This window comes from Helobdella robusta (assembly GCF_000326865.2).
Source record: "Helobdella robusta unplaced genomic scaffold HELROscaffold_34, whole genome shotgun sequence".
In the NCBI taxonomy this organism is placed as follows: domain Eukaryota; kingdom Metazoa; phylum Annelida; class Clitellata; order Rhynchobdellida; family Glossiphoniidae; genus Helobdella; species Helobdella robusta.
In genome coordinates this window covers 999,038-1,019,105 of record NW_008704659.1, presented here as the reverse complement: position 1 = coordinate 1,019,105, position 20,068 = coordinate 999,038, and the positions used below count along the sequence as shown (strand labels likewise).

The 20,068-nt window shown below is 32.0% G+C and overlaps 3 protein-coding genes across 3 annotated transcripts in view; all 3 read left to right on the top strand.

The window, feature by feature from the left end:
- Positions 1-5,375, top strand: part of HELRODRAFT_192553 (hypothetical protein) — a gene marked incomplete at its 5' end in the record, with an annotated part of 6,584 nt that extends 1,209 nt beyond the window's left edge. The window contains 9 exons of the mRNA XM_009023016.1: positions 574-712; positions 986-1,023; positions 1,554-1,950; positions 2,999-3,164; positions 3,640-3,725; positions 3,836-3,942; positions 4,128-4,262; positions 4,840-5,224; positions 5,298-5,375. Of these exons, the coding sequence (XP_009021264.1) occupies positions 574-712; positions 986-1,023; positions 1,554-1,950; positions 2,999-3,164; positions 3,640-3,725; positions 3,836-3,942; positions 4,128-4,262; positions 4,840-4,968 (1,197 nt within the window). The 3' untranslated portion in view covers positions 4,969-5,224; positions 5,298-5,375. The remainder of the gene's footprint in view (positions 1-573; positions 713-985; positions 1,024-1,553; positions 1,951-2,998; positions 3,165-3,639; positions 3,726-3,835; positions 3,943-4,127; positions 4,263-4,839; positions 5,225-5,297) is intronic.
- A 3,047-nt stretch (positions 5,376-8,422) lies between these two features.
- HELRODRAFT_175603 (hypothetical protein) lies at positions 8,423-9,658 on the top strand (the record flags this gene model as incomplete). The annotated part of the gene is made up of 1 exon (XM_009023015.1): positions 8,423-9,658. One exon carries the CDS (start codon positions 8,423-8,425, stop codon positions 9,656-9,658), a length of 1,236 nt encoding a protein of 411 aa, XP_009021263.1.
- Positions 9,659-14,186: 4,528 nt separating this feature from the next.
- Positions 14,187-19,776, top strand: HELRODRAFT_82785 (hypothetical protein; the record flags this gene model as incomplete). The annotated part of the gene is made up of 12 exons (XM_009023014.1): positions 14,187-14,307; positions 14,628-14,743; positions 15,277-15,440; positions 15,876-15,971; positions 16,178-16,388; positions 17,180-17,440; positions 17,734-17,938; positions 18,112-18,288; positions 18,524-18,625; positions 18,997-19,109; positions 19,348-19,491; positions 19,615-19,776. The coding sequence occupies 12 exons, from the start codon at positions 14,187-14,189 to the stop codon at positions 19,774-19,776; spliced, it is 1,872 nt and encodes a 623-aa protein (XP_009021262.1).
- Between the last annotated feature and the right edge of the window lie 292 nt (positions 19,777-20,068).

Sequence of the window (20,068 nt, the reverse complement as noted above, 5' to 3'; positions counted from 1 at the left end):
TTCTGTTTACGTACGTCATACGTAGGTCAAATGCGTTGTCAACATTCATTCATTCATTCAATTAATTATTTATTAATTAGTACGTTTCTAAATTTAGATTTCGATCTATTTTTAACCTTGTTTTTATACATTATGTTGCTATTTTTAAACGACGATAATTATTTATCTTGATTAGTGATTCCAAAAGTTAATCTATATATAGATTTGTTTAAATTTTACAGTACTTGATTCAGCGAATTTATTTTACGTTCTTATAAAACTGCTATATGTAAACATGTAAAGGCATCAATGCAACAAGGTGCACGAATATGTACATGTATACACACATGCACACGCACACACACACATATACACACAGAAGCAAACAAACACACACACTCTCAAACATAAACACACACACGTACATAAACAAGTATGCACTGCCTACACACGCACACACACACACACAAACACACACACACATAAACAAACGCAAAGTACACGCGCACACAGTCACACAAACAAACAAACACACCCATACCCACACGAGACACACACACACAAGCAAACAAACACACAACAACACAAACTCAGAGTCTGTTGAGTAAAAAGTTCGACAACACAAGCGCCATGTACAACTTGCTGTACGACAAATACAACAGAACCAGCAGTGGTGGAAGCGTTCTCAGACCAAACAAACAAGATCGCAGATCCAGTATCAATGCTGATAGAGGTGAGTGTCGCTACTACTACTGCTACCACTGCTACTACTACTACTACTACTACTACTACTACTACTACCACTACTACTACTACTACTACAAATACTGCCACTATTGCTATTTTTACTATTGTGCACTTCTGAAATCACTGACAATCTAATCACATTATTTGATATATCATTTTAGGCGTTTTCTATCATTATTCATTTTATTTTTTAATTAAATAATTAACTAATCAATCAATCAATTAACTAATTAGTTAATTAATCCCTTAACTATTGCAGTGGAGAAAGACGCAGACCAACGCGATGCCAAATTAACGGTAATTAATTGATTGATAATAACAAATTCCTTTATAATATCACGCGCTAATACGCACGATGTGTGCTTGCCTGTTGCTTTGGATTATGTGTTATATTTTCGCAAATTCACATGCATTTCTTCAGTTTGACGTCATCATACGTAGTCCATCCTTAAAAACACTTAAGAAGTTTTATTTCGAAACAATTTCATTTCAAACCATCAACAATTTAACAAAAAAAAAAAACAAGTTTTAAACACTCCTCTCTTTCTCTCTCTCTCTCTCTCTCTCTCTCTCTCTCTCTCTCTCTCTCTCTTTCTTTCTATCTATCTCTTTCTTTTTCTCTCTAAACAGACAGATATCTTATATCATACGCAGAAAATATATGCATCAATATTTACACATTTTGAGCTGACGTTTGTGTGTGCGTTGTTGGCAGTTGTGACCGTCATTTTTACCACTTGAACAACAATTTTTTACTACTTTTATGATACCAGTATTGCAAGAATACTATATCAAAGTTCAAATCCCACAATACATTTGAAATTTAGAAAAGCAGTCCCCTGGATGATATGACCAGATACTTAGCCATGCGAAGACACACAGTCGATACCAGTTTGGGCAATGACCAGGCTGGTATTGACGATAAAGCTAAAACTAAGCTCGGCGTGAAAGAGCTGAAACAGAGCGGCCATCTAGCTCTGGCTAGCTCTAGCCATAATCACAATCATCATCAACACCATCATCATCAAGTTCGCCATGGTAATGGCCACAGTAGTAATAATGCAATTGTCGGTACTGATAGTAGTGGTAACAGTATTGGTGTTAGTAGTAGTGTTATGAGTGGTAGTAGTAGTAGCAGCGGCGCCAATGGCGTTACTGGTAATTATAAAAAGAAGAATAGCTTGAGTCCGAACGTTCTAAATGACACGCAGAAGAAATTGCAGGGTTTGTTTGTATGTGTGTGTGTGTGTGTGTGTGTGTGTGTGTGTGTGTGTGTGTGTGTGTGTGTGTGTGTGTGAGTACGTACGTACATATGTCTGCATGTGTGTGTCTGCATGTGTGTATGTACGTTTACATGCCAGTAGGGACTTTTGGTTTATATATATTCGTGTTTGTTTGCGTTTGTCTGGGTATATGACTTTTTATTTGTTCGTGTTTTTCATCATAACGAATTGCTTATGGTTTGGATAGCATTCAATACATTAATTTAATTAATTTTGCCATCGTGAAAATATGTGCTGATCACAATCGAAGCGAATTTCTTTTATTGTTAACACAAAAATTATTTTACACGCCGATTATTAATAATTACTTCTGAGCTTATTTTTTTGTTTCGACACAAATTTTTACACATACACAAACAAACACACGCATACAAACACACATGTACGTACAGGCACGCACACACGAACACATAAACACACACACGCACACAAAGGATAACCACATAAATAAATTTCATAATGTGAAACATTTCTTTCCATTAATGCAGAAGCCTCTTTGCAGGACAAAACGAATAATTCGGTATGATTAATTTCGTACATTTTTAAAAATTTTAATTCAACAAAATGAATGAATGAGTTAATAGTAATAATATCATTATCATAATTTATTATATATATAGTTTGACATAATTAAATAGTTCATTAATTTCATAAATTGGAATAATAATAATAAACATAAAAATAATAAATATATATTTTATATTTTCACCCCCAAAGAATCAAAAACCTTCCAAAGAAGCTACGGACAGTCATTTGAAGTAAAAAATCTTCAAATAATAATAATAATAATAATAATAATAGAACTAATAGCTGGGGTTGTAGTAGGAGTAATACATTTCGTAGTCTAGGCTTTATCTTCGACTCTAGCATGTCTCTCTCTTCTCAGATTAATAGTGTTGCTAGAAGCTCTTACTTTCATCTACGTAGAATAAAAATACTTTTGCCTTTTCTTGATGATCCTACTCTTCTCCTTCTTGTTACTTCGTTAGTCTTATCTAGGATTGATTATTGTAACTCGCTCTACTATGGTCTTCCTGACTCTATACTCTATCCTTTAAGTAAAGCTTTTAACTCTGCTGCTCGTCTTGGTGCTCGTGCCCCTTTCTTTTCTCATTTATCTCCATATCTTGTTCTCTTGCCCTGGATACCTATAATGTATAGAATAATTTATAAAATTTACACATTAATGTATAAGTCTCCATCCAAATTGTTTTCTAAATACGTAACAAATATAATAATTGAACCTAAACGCCCCGGTTTACGATCGTCTTCTTGTTCTCACTTCTTAACACTTTTTTGCCAAATCTGCATTTGCTTTTTTCGGCCCTTTTCTCTAGAACTCTCTACCTTTTTCTCTGACTACTTCTCTCCACCACTTACGAAGTCTAGAGCGGATCTCAAGACCCATCTGTTTGCAAAATTAGTTGAGGAGCGCTGTTAAACATCACGGAAATAGCGCATTATAAACTAAATGATTTATTGATTGGTAGCAGCAGCAGCAGCAGTAATATCAATAATATTAATAATGATGAACACTCTTTTTATTAGCCGAAAAAATCAAAATCAAAACACAAAAATAAAATCGAAATAATATCAATGAGGATAATAATAATAATAATTTTTCCAAAAGATTACCGCCAACGGCCTTCGGAAACAGTTCGCGAGATTCTTTGAAGACGGACCACAAAACGTCACATCTGCTCAGCCCGCTAGCAAGTAAGAATAATTTTAATATTATTATTATCTATGATTTATTACATTTATTATTATTACTATTGTTACGTCATCACCACGCCTGCATCATCGTCATCGTCATTCACAAATAGACATACTCGGGTTGTCATCACCGAGGCGTGCCAGTGAGATGATAATGCCTAGTGGCAAGCAGCAGTCGAAGTTGGAGAAACTTTATAACAGAGCTATCTCGGGCGAAGTATGGGCTTATATTATCATTATTTATTATATTAATTATTTAATATTATTATTCATTATATATTTTTATTAATATATTGTTATTGTTGTTGCATTATTATTAATCCGCATTATTTTTTCATTATTATTACTCAACAAAATTTGATTTTTTTATTAACCTAACTACTCAACTTTTAAAAACCTTAGCCGCAAGGTGGCTCAAGTAGCGGCGCTCTACGCTCCATGCCCCAAGAAAACCGGAAATTGGTTAGGCAGGGTGGAGTGCAAAACTTCGAAAAACTGAGCGATTTCAACAGGCCAACTGGTCTTGTTAAGCCAGCGGTAAACATTGAATTTTTCTAGCGCCTAACTTTATTGAACTCCACAAGCATATGTGGTAGCATAAATTTCGTTAGGTGTTTTTCACATGTTTTTGAGTTGTTTTCTCGTTTTTATAACTGCAGTTGTTATTATTATTATTCTTATAGTTCTAATTCTTCTGAAAATCTGATATCATTATATATTTTTACTTCTTGTTTTGTTTTGTTGAGAGATTTATTTTTAGTTTTGGTATGAAAATTTTGTTGGTTTTCAAAAATTTCATGGCCGTTTCAAAATTTTTTTCAAGCCTTTGTTTTTTCTCATTTTATTTCACCAATAGAAGATCAGCTTAATTTTCAATACATAATTAATTCGTTAGTTTATATGTTCCTGCACGCTTCATCTTTATTTGCAAATCTAGTTCATATTGACAATATTTCAACTATTTAAACAATTTAATCAAGCTTATTGAACTTCTGTTTCAACTTTAATTTTTTTCATATTAGCACCATTAACGCACCATTCTATATTTTCACTGATCAATACCCTCATTTAAAGCACCTTTTACACTTTTCGTTAATTTTTTTTCAAAAATTAGATAACCGATTTAGCAATAAACGCATTGATATCATCCATCCCTAAATGCTCAATGCCCAGTCTCAAAAAGTCATTCCCCAGTTTGGACGAAGAGGAAGATGGCGAGGAGGAATGTATAACCTCCCTCTGATTTTCAACCTTTGACCTACTGACCTACATTCATACTAACATATACATACATTCATACATACATAGATACATACATACCTACATGTATATGAAAAAAATACATACACACCTACACATATACATACTGACGTATAGATACAATTATAAATACTTACAAACAAACAGATGTAAATATCTTTAATGCGTTAAGCGAGAACATACTACACTACATTCACCACATTTTGATGCAAGATATGATTACACACACACACACACAAACACACACACACACACACACACACACTACACACACAAACAAACACACACACACACACACACTACACACACAAACAAACAGACAAACGAACTCACACACTCACACACACGCACGCGCAAAGACACACGCGCAAACATATTACGCAACCTATGATGGCAAAATATTTATTTTTTATTCAACATTCTGTGTGTATATTTTGGTTTCTGAGAACTATATAACGAAGAAGAATACATACATTGAACTATTTTTTTTTCATGCTATACGAAGTAATATTTTTACTTCAGAGGAATAAATTTTATAAAAAAAATAAATTTATTACAAGTTTCATTTTATTTTAACGATATTAATTAATAATAATTTAACCATAATATTGGCATAATGGCATAATAGTCAATAATAATAATTATAATATTATATTTATTATTATTATTATTTTATTATCATCATCATTAACGTTATTGTTAAACTTTTTCAGACAGAAACATTGTGATATTAATTTTGTCGTAACAATTTTAATAGCATATTTTCATTAATAATTATAACTTATAAATTATATTTTTATTATTAAATAATGATAATAATTACTAATAAAAACATAATATCGATGAATATATATATATATATATATATATATATATATATATATATATATATAAATACGTATATATATACCGTTTCGTTTCATTTTTTATATCTCTTTTCGTTTCTTAGTTCAATTTCATACTAACATTAAATCTTGGATAATTTCACTTTCATCACTAACATACCTAAATATTTATTATGTGTATCTCTACATGTAAAAAAATATTTAAAAAAAATTAGATTAACAACAATAATGATGATGGTTATAATTATAATTATTGTTATGGCAAATTGGTTTGATTGGAAAAATTGAGGCAGTTGAGAAATTGAGAAAATTCAGAAAAGAGTTATTGAGTAGTTGAATGAATGTCCTAGGCATGAAAAACAAGGAAAAGTTGAGGTTTTTAAATTTATCCGCATTAAAGTTTTGCAGAATAAGAAGAGATTTGATTACTTTGTATAATATTTTGAAGGAATAAATTGAATAGTAACTTATATCCAGATCTATAATTATGTACAGATTCTGGACACGATGAAAAGTTAGAACGAAATAAGGTTAGAACAAAACTTTTGTTAGCAGAACTCTACACATAGGGAATTCTTCACCACAGGAAATTGTGTTGCAAAATCCGAAAATCAATTTAAAGTTCTGTTTGACAAGTTCACTATTGAGTTAGAGATGAGGTACGAAGTAATCCAGTTTGATTGATACTTGGGTTGGCTGGCATGTGGGTATGAGTGTGGAAATGATTGAGACGTGTGAGTGTGTGTCTCTGTGTATCACTTTTATTATTACTTGAACAATTTATGCTTTCATTTAATTGGCAAATTTTTGGGGGTTTGGGCTTATGGGTTGTACAACTGCATTCATTAAATTTTTTCTGTTATGTTATGTTATGTTAAGTTATGTTATGTTATTTTCATCAGTTTATTGTTATATTTTGCCATTAGTGTTATCTGTGGTGAATGTTGTTGTTATTATCATTTCTATTGTTTTCATCATTATCAATATTATTAATGGTTATTCTTACAGAGCTTACTTTTCATAAAAATTTTCACCTAATGATGACCGCATTTTTTTTAGTTTTGCCATGTTTAACCGGTCAAATTATATTTTTTCAACCTGGGCTTAATTTATTAACTTACACTTAAATTAATCTATAACACCGATTTTTTTCATTTTCAAGATTAAAAACTCATTATAACTAGAAGTAATTAATAATATAATAATAATAATAATAATAATATATACAAAACGTATGCTTTGATTGTTTTGTTCTGATGTAGTGTTTTGTATATTCAAGTTGGAAAATTGTACACAAATATGTTCATATACTTATACCTGCATGTACATATATATATAGTATATATATATATATATGTATGTATATATATGTATATATATATATGTGTGTTATATGTATATATATATATATCCGGTGATTTTATATTTGAATGTTTAAAATTTCAAATAAATTTATACATAGAAACACCGAAAGAATTTTTACAAAATATAAGCACACGTACACACACACACACACACACACACGTACATACATACACAAGCGCGTGCACATACAAACACGCACATTTAAAAACACACGTACACACACATGCACATACACACACACACACACACACCAATGTACGTACACAGCTTTACGTTAAGCTGGATACTGACAACCCGTCATCATTGGAGTGCATTTCAGAAATCTGCAACAACGAACCGGATAACAGCAACAACGGCAACAACAACAGCAACAACGACAACAACAACAATAATAATAATAACAATAATAATAATAATAATACAAATAACATCAACATTAATAATAACATTAACGACTTCGGGAATAATAATAATAAGAAGAATACCAACAACAATAGCAGACCTATAAGAAATGGGTATAATTCTCCTTGCTCCAATAACGACATCAACTACAATAGAAATAATAATAATAATAATAATAGAAATAATAATAATCATAATAATAATCATAATAATAATCATAATAATTGTAATTATGACATTAATTATAAGGAGAGAGATTTCAGGGATCTTACTAATATTAATGATAATAGATATTTTTATAGCGGCGATAATGGTTATAATAATTATTACAACAAAAACAACATCTACTACAACAATAATAATAATAATTACATTAATAATAATAACAATAATAAAAACAGCGACAGATTAACTGTTAATAATGTAATAAAAGCGAATGACATTAATATAAATAATAATAAAAATAATAATGATAACAACAATTTCAATAATAATACATCACACGATCAGCAACAACGTCAACAACAGCAAAAACGCCGGTGCCCTCAAAATTCCGAGTGCCAACAACAACAACATTATCAACTACAACAGCTAAATTTTCAGCAGCTACATCTTTCAAAACGTAGGCAACATCAACTTCCAAAGCATGAAGCTCTAAATCAACATCTAGAACAACACCATCAGCAGCAACAACATCGCAGCCAACAACAAGACATTCAACAACAACAACGACAACGTCAACGTCAACATTATCACCATCAATACTTGCAGCAGCAGCAACAACAGTTTCTACAACTTCTCCCTCAGTGCCAACAAAAATCAACAATGTTGAGCAACCAAAAACACCAACCGCCCATAGTCTCTCAGAATTTAACTAACCACCACTACACTCCCAACTATTTGCAATTCCACAACAATCTCTGCAACACCCATCACACCTCGTCTTCCTCACTCGAGTCAGATGATTTAGACGATGATGATGACGACGACGATGACGATGACGATGGTGATGACGTAAAAAATATAAGCAATGACGTCATCGAAGCTGATAGCGACGACGACGACGACGACAGCGTCGAAATTGACGTAGAGGAAAATGATGATGAGGAAATGGAGATTGAAAGCAGCCCAGCACACCCATCCCTGCTCAGCACTCATCCGCCCAACAATCCGCAACAATCTTCTTTCTCGTCTTCTATCACTCACAACAACATCATCAACAACAGCAACAACGCATACAACAACAACAACAACGTATACAACAACAACAACGACAACATATACAACAACAACTTCAGCTACGGTATCAGCTACGGTATTAGCAACGGCATCAGCAACAACCCGGCCAAATTTGCATCTGCAATTACCCACCAAAGTGCCAACAGTCACATATACACAAACGCCAACATGAACAACGGCAACAACAACAACATCACTTACAACAACCTCATCATCAACAGCAGCAGCAGCCTAATCTCTACAAACTCAGTCCAACCTACGGTTAAACTAATAAACGATCAGGATGTGGACATATACTCCCGATGCCCTCGTCAGAAACATCGCCGCGTAAGCGTTCCCACCAGCATTCCCTATCTCTATCTCTCCAGTCATCACAACAACATCAAGCCGTCCAGGATATCATCTCCATCGTCATCATCATCTGTTGGGAAGCTGAAAACACGGAGGTTCTCCTTAGTGAGCAGTGCCTACAATCCGGATTCACCAATCCATTCAAGCGTCTTCTCGAGAAAGCTATCACGTTCTTTTCACAAGTGTTACAAAAACAACTGCGAATGTTCTGACGCTAAACATTGTGGTTATCCATTTAATTTAACCAATGTTTATCAGCCCCTTCAAAGCGGGTTGTTGAAACTGAATTGTGCTAACACAGCAACTAACAGTTGCAGAAATTCTCCAATGTTTGGGATTGGTTCTGGCTCGCTGAACGCCTCAGAAAATGCTCATACAAACAGTTTAAATCTGAGTTACGATAACAACCGCAACAACATCAGCAGTACCACTTGCCCTGTTAATGTCATGAATCTTAACCAAATTATTTGATATTTGCTAAAGGAGGACACTCAATTCGAAGACTTAGCATTTGAGGAAATTTAAAATGTCATCAGCTGGCCCATAGTTCAACGAGAATGTCATAATTGGGCCAAGACTATTGTCATCACCCAAGAAAAACTATACAACAAAATCATAAATACATGTAGCAAATGAACTGAGCGAGTCTAAAGTATATTATAAAGTAAATATATCGAGTCTAAAGTGAAAATAAAGTAAATATATCATAAGCCATTTAGTGTTAGTTTTATAATCTGACTATTTAACTTAATTTGAGGATGTATGGCATCTAGTATATTAGCGTTAAAGTGGTTAGCAAATGATAGTTAGTAGTAGTAAAGGGTAGTATTGAATATTGTAACAAGCAGTAATAATGTAATTTATTAGAAGTAATTAATTTGTAATTTTTATTTTACAGATATAATTAATCGATTTTAATCAATAATTAATCAATTAGAAATATTTTTTTAAAATGCACAACTGCTTGTTTGCTAATTAATTAGTCGATCAATTAGTATGATAATTTAATTAGTTTATTTATATTTATTTATTTATTAGTTTAATTATATGCTTAGTTCTGCATGCTATCAACATTTATTTATCATAAAATGTAATAAATGAAATGCCTTAATGTGCTTCAAGTTATTTTTAGAACATTTAAATAATACTAGGGTTTATTGTTTTGTTTATTATGTTTTGTTTATGATAGATTTATTAATAATAATAATATTATAATATTATTTTTATTATATATAATAATAACTATGGTTATTATTAGTTGTATTGTTTAAAATATTATTTTTTTAGCACATGCACGCACGTACAAGCTTTTAAATACGTAGTTATATTTAATAACTTATTATGAATCTTTACTATCTTTTATTTTCTCACATATATATATATATATTTTTTAATCAATAATAAAGTAATGATTTTTTTTCGTAACTAAAATTAATTAAGTTAATTAATTAATTAGTTAATTAATTAATCTTAATTAAGTTAGTTATTCAAATCAACGGCGACGTGATGCCCTAATTGTCAAAGGCGCCTGGTTCTGCTGTAGTACTGACGGAATTCAAATCCAACGAACTCCTCTTGTATCTTAGACAAGCACAATGTGTGTGACGTTTTGTTTTTTATATATGCAGTGTGTGAGTTTGTAGTTGACCTTTAACCTCTTATTAAAATTTGATTCCATTACAATTCCATTTTTTGCGTATGCGAAACCAACGTTACCAATGTAAATTTTTGCGTGGATTTTGTGGTTAATATAATGTAAATGTACGATATTAATTTTTCTAAATGGTGTTTGTTATAGATGAATAAAAATAATTTCATTGCGTTTTTTCAACTATTTTTTTTAAATGATTAATTAAGTAATCAATTAGAGAACAATTAAAAATTAAAATAGCTAATCTAGTTAATGAATTTTTCTCTAATTGATTCAATTAATTAATTAATTGAATCAATTAGGGCGCTGTCTGTATACTGTGACCTGATACCATGTGACCGCCATATATGTAATCACCATATATGATAGCTTGATTGATTAACGTATAATAGCATTATAGTAGTAATAGTGGTTGTTGTTGTTGCAGCTGCTGCTGTTGTAGCAGTAACGGTAGTAGCAGTAACAGCAGTAGTAGTAGTATTAGTAGTAGTAGCAGCAGGAGTAGTAGTAGTAGAAGTAATTTCTAATGGTTATATTTGTAACGTTTCATTGATAGCTACAGAGCGCTGCGATAAATTTCTCCAAACTTTGTAAACAAAAACCAATATCCCCTTAAATTTTTTAACGTTGTGATTAAACAACTAGTGATCGCCACTAGTGTTGCTACTACTACTGCTACTACTACTACTACTACTACTACTACTACTACTACTACTACTACTACTACTACTACTACTACTAAAACTACTACTACTAAAACTACTATTACAAACAACTAAAGTCGTTATTATTATAATTGCTCGTATTATTATTTCTATCATCATATCTATAATAATAATAATAATTATTACTAATATTTTTAATAATACTAATAATATTACTAATATTATTATTACTAATAAGCAATCCAAATACAGTGATTCATTCCTTACTTAGTATGACTATGCTAAATAGTAACAATATTAATACTTACTATAATAAAAATATATTTATTACCAATAATTATTATTACAAATATAAATGAATAAATATAAATTATGAACTGTCGATAAATGATGTTAGGCTTTCGGGTAGGTAAAAATTTGAGTGACACACCTTCGTATCCTGCTTAATATCAATTGCCATCGTAAATTAATAAAAACTTTTGAATGATTTCATCTGAGGTTCAGTGCACACGCATCAAAAAAATTGAAGAATTGGTATGTGTTTATTTAGCTTCGACGCTGCTGTGTGTGTATGTAGAAGTAGTTGAATTCTATTTTTCAACCATTATTCGATACATTTTAAAACCATAGCAGTTCATTGAAGCTCTGAAATTTGATATATCAAAAGATATTACCTGCCTTAAATGGAGGTAGTGGTTTAAATTTGTGATCGTTTTTGACTGGCGGAAGTTGGGTCCCAATCGTTGGAGTGTCAAAAATTTTCAAAAAAAAAAAACCCTGACATCCTCTATGAATAGCTTATTAGTGTGGTAATTAATGCTAGGGTTCGCTCGTTTAAGAGTTATAAGAATTACATTCAAAAGAAAGAATTTACGAGAATATTATTATCTTAATTAATTTAACCTAATTTAATAAATTAAGTATGCAATTATTTTGCAATTAATGGGATAATTAATAAATAAAATTTACGATGAATAAATATAGGAAGGAATTATTAACCTAGAGTATTATTTTTATGATTCATAACTAGTCAAAACACGTATACACACACCACACACACTCACTCACACACACACACACACACGCACACACATACGACAAAATTATTATATAGCCTAGCTTATTACAAACCTTGCAATGTCTTGCTAGGATGACATAAAATAAGCCTGGCTAACTTACAAATAATAGTATAAAATATATATGTCTGTATAAGTGTGTGTGTATCTGTGTGTTTGTGTGTCTGTATGTGTTTGTATGTGTATTTATGTGTGTGTCTATAAACATTGAAAATACAGAACATACTTTATATATACGCGAGTGCTATAACGGATGAATCATTTAGGAAGTTATATTATATCATATATAGGCTACACGTATATTACTTATATAAATTACTTATAAATACTTAAGTCAAATACTTATATAAATTACTTATACAAATACTTCAATACGTTAATACTTCAAATAGTATATAGATATACATTTATTAATAAACATGTGTATTTATAAATTTAATTCATATGTATATATAAATTTAAATCATATGTATATATAAATTTAAATCATACACACATGTATATAACTTGTTGGTGTATATATCTTGAATTATTATCTATAATTACACGTTAAATTTTCATTAGTTACTTAAATATATAAACTGAATAACAGAAGTCTACCTGTACCATCGTGGTCCAAATACTGCATTTCCTACTTATATTAATAATGCAAATTGTAACTACGTCTTAGTATTAAAAGTTTGACCGGGTCATAAATTTACTGGGAAATTGGTTTTAATAATTATTTTGACAAACTCTGCTTTTAGATTCACTACTATATTTTAGTATTTCTAAAGTAATCGAATTGATTTTTTTTTTTAAAAAGTAGATAATATACTTTTAAAATACAAATTTATTAAATAATTATACAATTCTTTATTTTCAAAATACAAAAATAGCAGTAACGTCAATAATAATTATCAATAATAATAATAATAAATACAAATAATAATAAATAATAATAAATAATAATAAAAATGGCATCACGTGGGCGGCAAAATAATGACACTAAACAAATGACCAGAACCCAGAGGCAGACTCTAATGTTAACTGGTGACCAGCTGGAAGAAATTATGAAATTATTCAGCACCGTGAGTTATAATTATTTTAAAATTATTATTATTCTTACCACTACTACTACGATTACTACAACTACTACTATAACTACTACAGATATTTAGTACCGTCAGTTTTTCAAAATTATTTTTTCATAAATTTATTTCTATTAAATAAATAAACAATTTATCTACTAGTAATACTACAATTATGGCTGCTGTCGTTACTGCTGCCGCTGCTACTACTACAGCTACACTACTACTACTACTTCTAGACTGGCATTACTACTACTACTACTACTTTTGTCATCATTAACATCATCACAACTACCATGGTCTGCATCATCATAAAGACACCCACAATAATTACAAACACACACACACACACAACACACACACCCACACACATATATATATATATATTATACTTTTTATATTTCTATATATTAATTAATTGATTGAATAATTAACGTCCGTTAACGTTTAATTGGCGGCTGGGTTTTCTTTGATAAGCGAGCCTGCCATAAAACCCAGATGCGGATATAATAATAATAGCGATAATAATAAATAATAATGATTATTATTATTTTATTTTATTATTATTTTATTATTCTTAATTTTATTTTTATACATGTACTTCATTGCACACAGATTGACAGTGATAAATCCGGTTACATCGATGCTAGGGAACTAGGTTGATTATTTTTAATATTATTTTTATTATCTCGTTTATTATTATTATTGTTATTATTATTATTATTATTATTTTTAATATTATTTTTATTATCTCATTATCTAGTTTTTTTGGATAATAAAAGAGTCCTCATCATCATCATCATCATCGTCATCATTCATCATCATCATCATCGTCATCATCATCATCATCGTCATCATTGTCATCATTATCACCATCATCATCACCATCATCATCATCATTATAATTATTATCATCATTGTCATCATCATCATCATCATTATAATTATTATAATTATTATAATTATTATTATTGTTAGGTAAAGCCCTGGAAGCAGTCGGCATCCGACTTCCGGGATACGAAGTGAGGCAGTTGGTATCGTCCAGTGATTCGGGCGTGAGAGATGGCAAGATTGACATTGAAGAGTTTAAGAATGTTAGTTACACATACAGACACACACACACACACATACAAACACATACACACACACCACACACACACATATATACACACACAGTGGCGGATCTAATGAGGGTGCCGGGAGACACTGCCCCCAACCCCTTGTAAGCAGTTTTTTAATAAAGTCTGAAAAAAAGACCGTTTTATGTATAAAATTGAACGTGATATACAAAAAAAGATGAAGGTCATCATCAGCCACATTACCACAAATCTTGGCCCTTCCCAGTGAAAATCTTGGCCCCTCCGAAAAAATTTTAATCCCACTTACCTCCGTGAAAATTTATTCACATTCCCATTATCACCATCATCATCATCACCAACATCATCATCACACCATCACCAACACCAGCACCATCATCACCATCATCATCACATCATCACCAACACCAACATCATCATCACCATCACCAACATCATCATCACAATCACCATCAACAGCATCAACACATCATCATCATCACAAACATAATCATCACATCATCACCGTCTCCACCAACATCATCACCCAGCTTTACACGGAGCTGAAGATGAAGTTTGACATGAAGGACAAGTGGAAGCAGTTCATAGTGACCAGGGACAACGTGAAGACCATCCCTCAGGCCTCCACCACCAGCACGGCCACCCACTCCGTCACGGATGAGGAATGCGTCGCCTACTCTAATTTCATAAATGGGTCGGTTCATTTTAGTGCTACTACTACTACTACCACTACTACTACTACTACTACTACTACTACTACTACTACTACTACTACTACTACATTGCTGCTGCTACTGCTACTACTATTACTACTACTACTACTACTACATTGATACTGCTGCTACTACTACTTTTACTATTATTACTAATAATAATGCTAGTACTACAATAATAACAATGTCATTTATAGGGCGTCATGGGTGCTAATATAAATTAATAACATTAAATAAATGCACCAAGTAACTACAGTCTCGATGAAAAAACAAAAAAATCACATTTTACTTTTATTTCTAGAAAATAAAACAGAAAAATTATCCTTACTGTTATTTCTAGAAAAAAAACAGAAAATTATCCTTACTGTTATTTGTAGAAAAAGAAACTGAAAAATTATCCTTACTGTTGTTTGTAGAAACTTTTCCGACGATCCGGACTGCAGGAAGTACCTGCCAATCAATCCCAATACGGACGACCTCTACCAAAAGATCAACGATGGCATTCTGCTCTGGTCAGTCGTCATACTTTAACGAAAATTTTATTTAACTGTTCTCATAATTTTAAGTATACTCATATTTTAATAAAATTATCATCAACTACTTTTATATTTTTTAATCATAATCGTAATTTAACAAATTAATATATCGACCACTATTACAATTTTTATTACATAATACTTATAATTGAAACCTCCCAACCCAATCATTTCCCTGCCAGCAAAATGATTAACTTCTCCCAGCCTGATACAATCATAGAGACGGCCATAAACAAGCACCAGGAGCTGACAGTCTATCAGAAACTCGAAAACCAGATGCTGGTATTGAGGTCAGCCCAGGCCATAGGCTGTAGCATCATCAACATTGGTCCTGAAGATCTATGCGCTGGTAGACACCATCTGGTTCTTGGACTTATCTGGCAGATAATTAGAGTTAGGGTTTTCGCCAAATTTTTTTTTAAATTTTAGTGTTTTTAGTGATTTTGTGTAATTGTTAGAGGTGTATTATTTCATTTTTTTTAGATTATAAGGGTGAGTTTTACAAAATAATTAACTCTTTGAAGTTACTTCTTTTTAATCTTTGGCGGTGGGCTAGTGTAATTGGTAAGAAGCGGGTGGTTCTGGGTTTGCAGCGGCAGGTTTCGATTTCAGAGAGATTGTTCTTTTCATGGGCGATGTTGCGTACCTGCTGTTTGGCCGACTGATTTGCATACGTTATGTTTGACATTTTTGTATCATTTATTTTTTTATTTTGTTTTTTTTTTTTTTTGAAGAAGGAAATCTATTGTGATTTGCCAATTGGTTTAACTGCACATTGAATGTTTAGTAAGTTGCGTATTGGTTGTTTCAAGTTAGTAGTTGCCAAGTTTGTTTCAAAGGCTGATTTTATTTCAACTGCAAAAGTCTGTCTCAAGTTTCTAGATATAATTAGTGGCTATACAAAAAGTGGCTACTACTTTTTTCAAAATAAATTTATATAGCATCTGAAGAGTGTCTAAATTTTTGTTTGGAGGGTGCAATCGTTAGCAGGCTAGTGTTTGATAAGTAAAGAATTTATAAAAAAAACTTGTATTATCTTTAAAGTTTAATTTAGCTACACATGTTTTTTACAATAAAAAAATCAAATAATATTTCTGCTGAACAAACAAACGAACGAACAAACGGACGAACGCGTACAGACAACAAACAAACGCACATGCAAACAATAACAAACCACAACACAGATCGGCCTGTTAGCGGATATCAACCTGCAGACCAACCCGCACTTAGTCGCCCTTCTTCTAGAAGGTGAGTCCCTGGAAGATTTCATGAAGTTGTCCCCTGAAGAAATCCTGATCAGATGGGTGAACTACCATCTTGCGAGATCCGGTTGTGGTAGAAAGATCCACAACTTCACCACGGATATCAAGGACTCCATAGCTTACATCCACCTCTTGAACCAAATTGCGCCTGAAGATGCTGGCGTTACTATTGCTCCTGAGAGGGTAAGAGTTTCACATGAATTCATTGTTTGCTCTGTTTGGAGTTTAAATTTTACAAGTAATTCAAAATAAAATCGTCTTTAATTGAAATGAGTTAAAAATCCTAACAACTACCCAGCTAGAAGACCGCTTTCATTTTTTAAAGTTAACAAATTGAAACAAATATATTTTTAACAACGTTCTATCTACAAATTAACCAACCAAACACACATATAACAACAACAAGCACATGTTACGTATGTTTACTTACTTACTTACTTACTTACTTACTGCATACAATCCACAACCTCACTCAGGAATCCAACTTAGAAGCCAGAGCTGAAAAAATGCTGAACGAAGCGGACAAAATAAATTGCAGGGCTTTCATCTCCGCCAAGGATGTCGTCAGAGGATTCTACAGATTGAACCTGGCATTCGTGGCCAACCTCTTCAATAAGCACCCCAAACTGGAGCCTGTCGAGATGGTCATCCCGGAAATAGTCGAGACCAGGGAGGAAAAAAGTTAGTAAGATGTTTGGAGTTTGTTTAAAAAAATTTGAGCGATGTGTCGGTGTGATGGTTAAGCTGGCTAACACAGACAATGTATAAAACACACAACAGACACACACGTAACCACACACACACACACACACACACACACACACAAACACACAAACAAACAAACACACACACAGCATACAGAAATTGGATGAACAGTCTTGGAGTCAATCCATTCGTCTATCACTTCTACTCCGACCTATCCGACGGGCTGATCCTGCTGCAACTTTTCGACATCATCAAACACGAGTGCGTTAACTGGGATAAAGTTGTGAAAGAATTCAAATCTAACCGGGCCATGATGGAGAAAATTGGTTAGTTGGTTGCCTGGTTTGCTGGCTGGTTGATTGGTTGGTTGGTCGGTTGGTTGCTTGCTTGATGGTTTGTAGTATAATAAAATGATTAATTGGTTTAAATGAAATGAAACACACTACTTCTAACTTGCAACCGAATTTAAATAGTTTTCAAAATTTCACATATAGAAAATAATATTTAGCACAGTTATTAACATTAACATAATAACAGACAAAAACAAACAAAAAAAAACAGGTAATTGCAATTATGCCGTAGAACTTGGCAAGGAATGCAAGTTCACCTTAGTGGGAATAAGTGGTAAGAATATACACGATGGAGATAAAACTCACGTGTTAGGTTTGTCATTCATTCATTCGTTCATTCGTTCGTTCATTCATTTATTCATTTGTTTGCTCGTTAATTTATCTATCCGTCCATTTAATCAATCGCTTGTTTGTTCGCTTGGATACTCGTTTATTATGAACAAACAATAAATTTGTTACATAATGGGGCATTCCAAAAAGAGTAAATCTTAACTAAGCGAAATCCAAAACATTCAAAAAAGGAATCCATTTTGCTTGCTTGTTCTCTAGTTCGTTCGCTCGTTCATGGCACACTGCTTATTGTTGATACTATTGTTGATACTTATAAAAATAAATTTAAAAAAAAATTAAAAAAGAAATTAAATAGAAATAACAATATTTATTATAATTATTATTATTATGAAGCGTTGGTCTGGCAGATGATGAGGGTGTACACGTTGAGCATCCTGTCGCACATCAAGCAGAGCAAGGAGGGGGCCAACATCGATAAAGAGATTGTGGCTTGGGCCAACGAAAAGGTACGGATGATGATTCATTCATTCATTCACACATTCATTCATTCATTCACACATTCATTCATTCATACATCCATTCATTCAACCGCTTGTTTGTTTTTGTTCATTGATTGATTCATTCATCAGTTCGATAGTGAAGGTTATGGTGACGACAAAGATTTAAAAAAATGATGATGATGAAAATTATTTAAGCGATGATGCAAATGATAATAATGAAAATTATTAATCCTTAAAAATACAGCTGAAAGAAGCTGGAAAGAGCAGATCCATAACGGGTTTCAATGACAAAAACCTGACCACCGGAAAAGCGGTTATCGATTTGGTGGACGCCATATCTCCAGGCTCTATCAATTATAGCCATGTTAAAGATGCTGACACGGATGAGGTATTTTAGAGTATTCGTTTGTTTGTTTGTGTGTATGCTTGTATGTGTATGTATACGTGTGTGTGTGTGTATGTGTGTGTGTGGCCATAATGTAACAAAATAAACGACAATCACTGATTCAAGGAAAAACTAGAGAACGCAAAATATGGAATCTGTGTTGCCAGGAGAAACGGGGCCAGAATTTACGCCTTGCCAGAGGATATCGTTGAGGTGAAGCCAAAAATGGTAATGACCATTTTCGCCTGTCTCATGATTTTGGATCTGGAGAAGAGAGGAAAGCAGTAGACTCATTTAGAAACATACTTAGATTCATTTTTAAAGAAAGACGAAAAAACACTTTTTACAATTTTTCGGTTGAGTTGTTCAGATCTTTTCTGAAATTATAAAAATTATAAAAATCTTTTCATAATTATAATTCAAACTTGTTTCTTATTTCTTCATTTAATTAAGCAAAAATTTCAAGAAATCTATTTATTCAATTTATTCAGTCTATAAAAATTTAAATAATTGTAAATTTATTTATCGTCAATTAGGACTTCGATCGTATAAAATAATAATAACAATAATAATAATAATT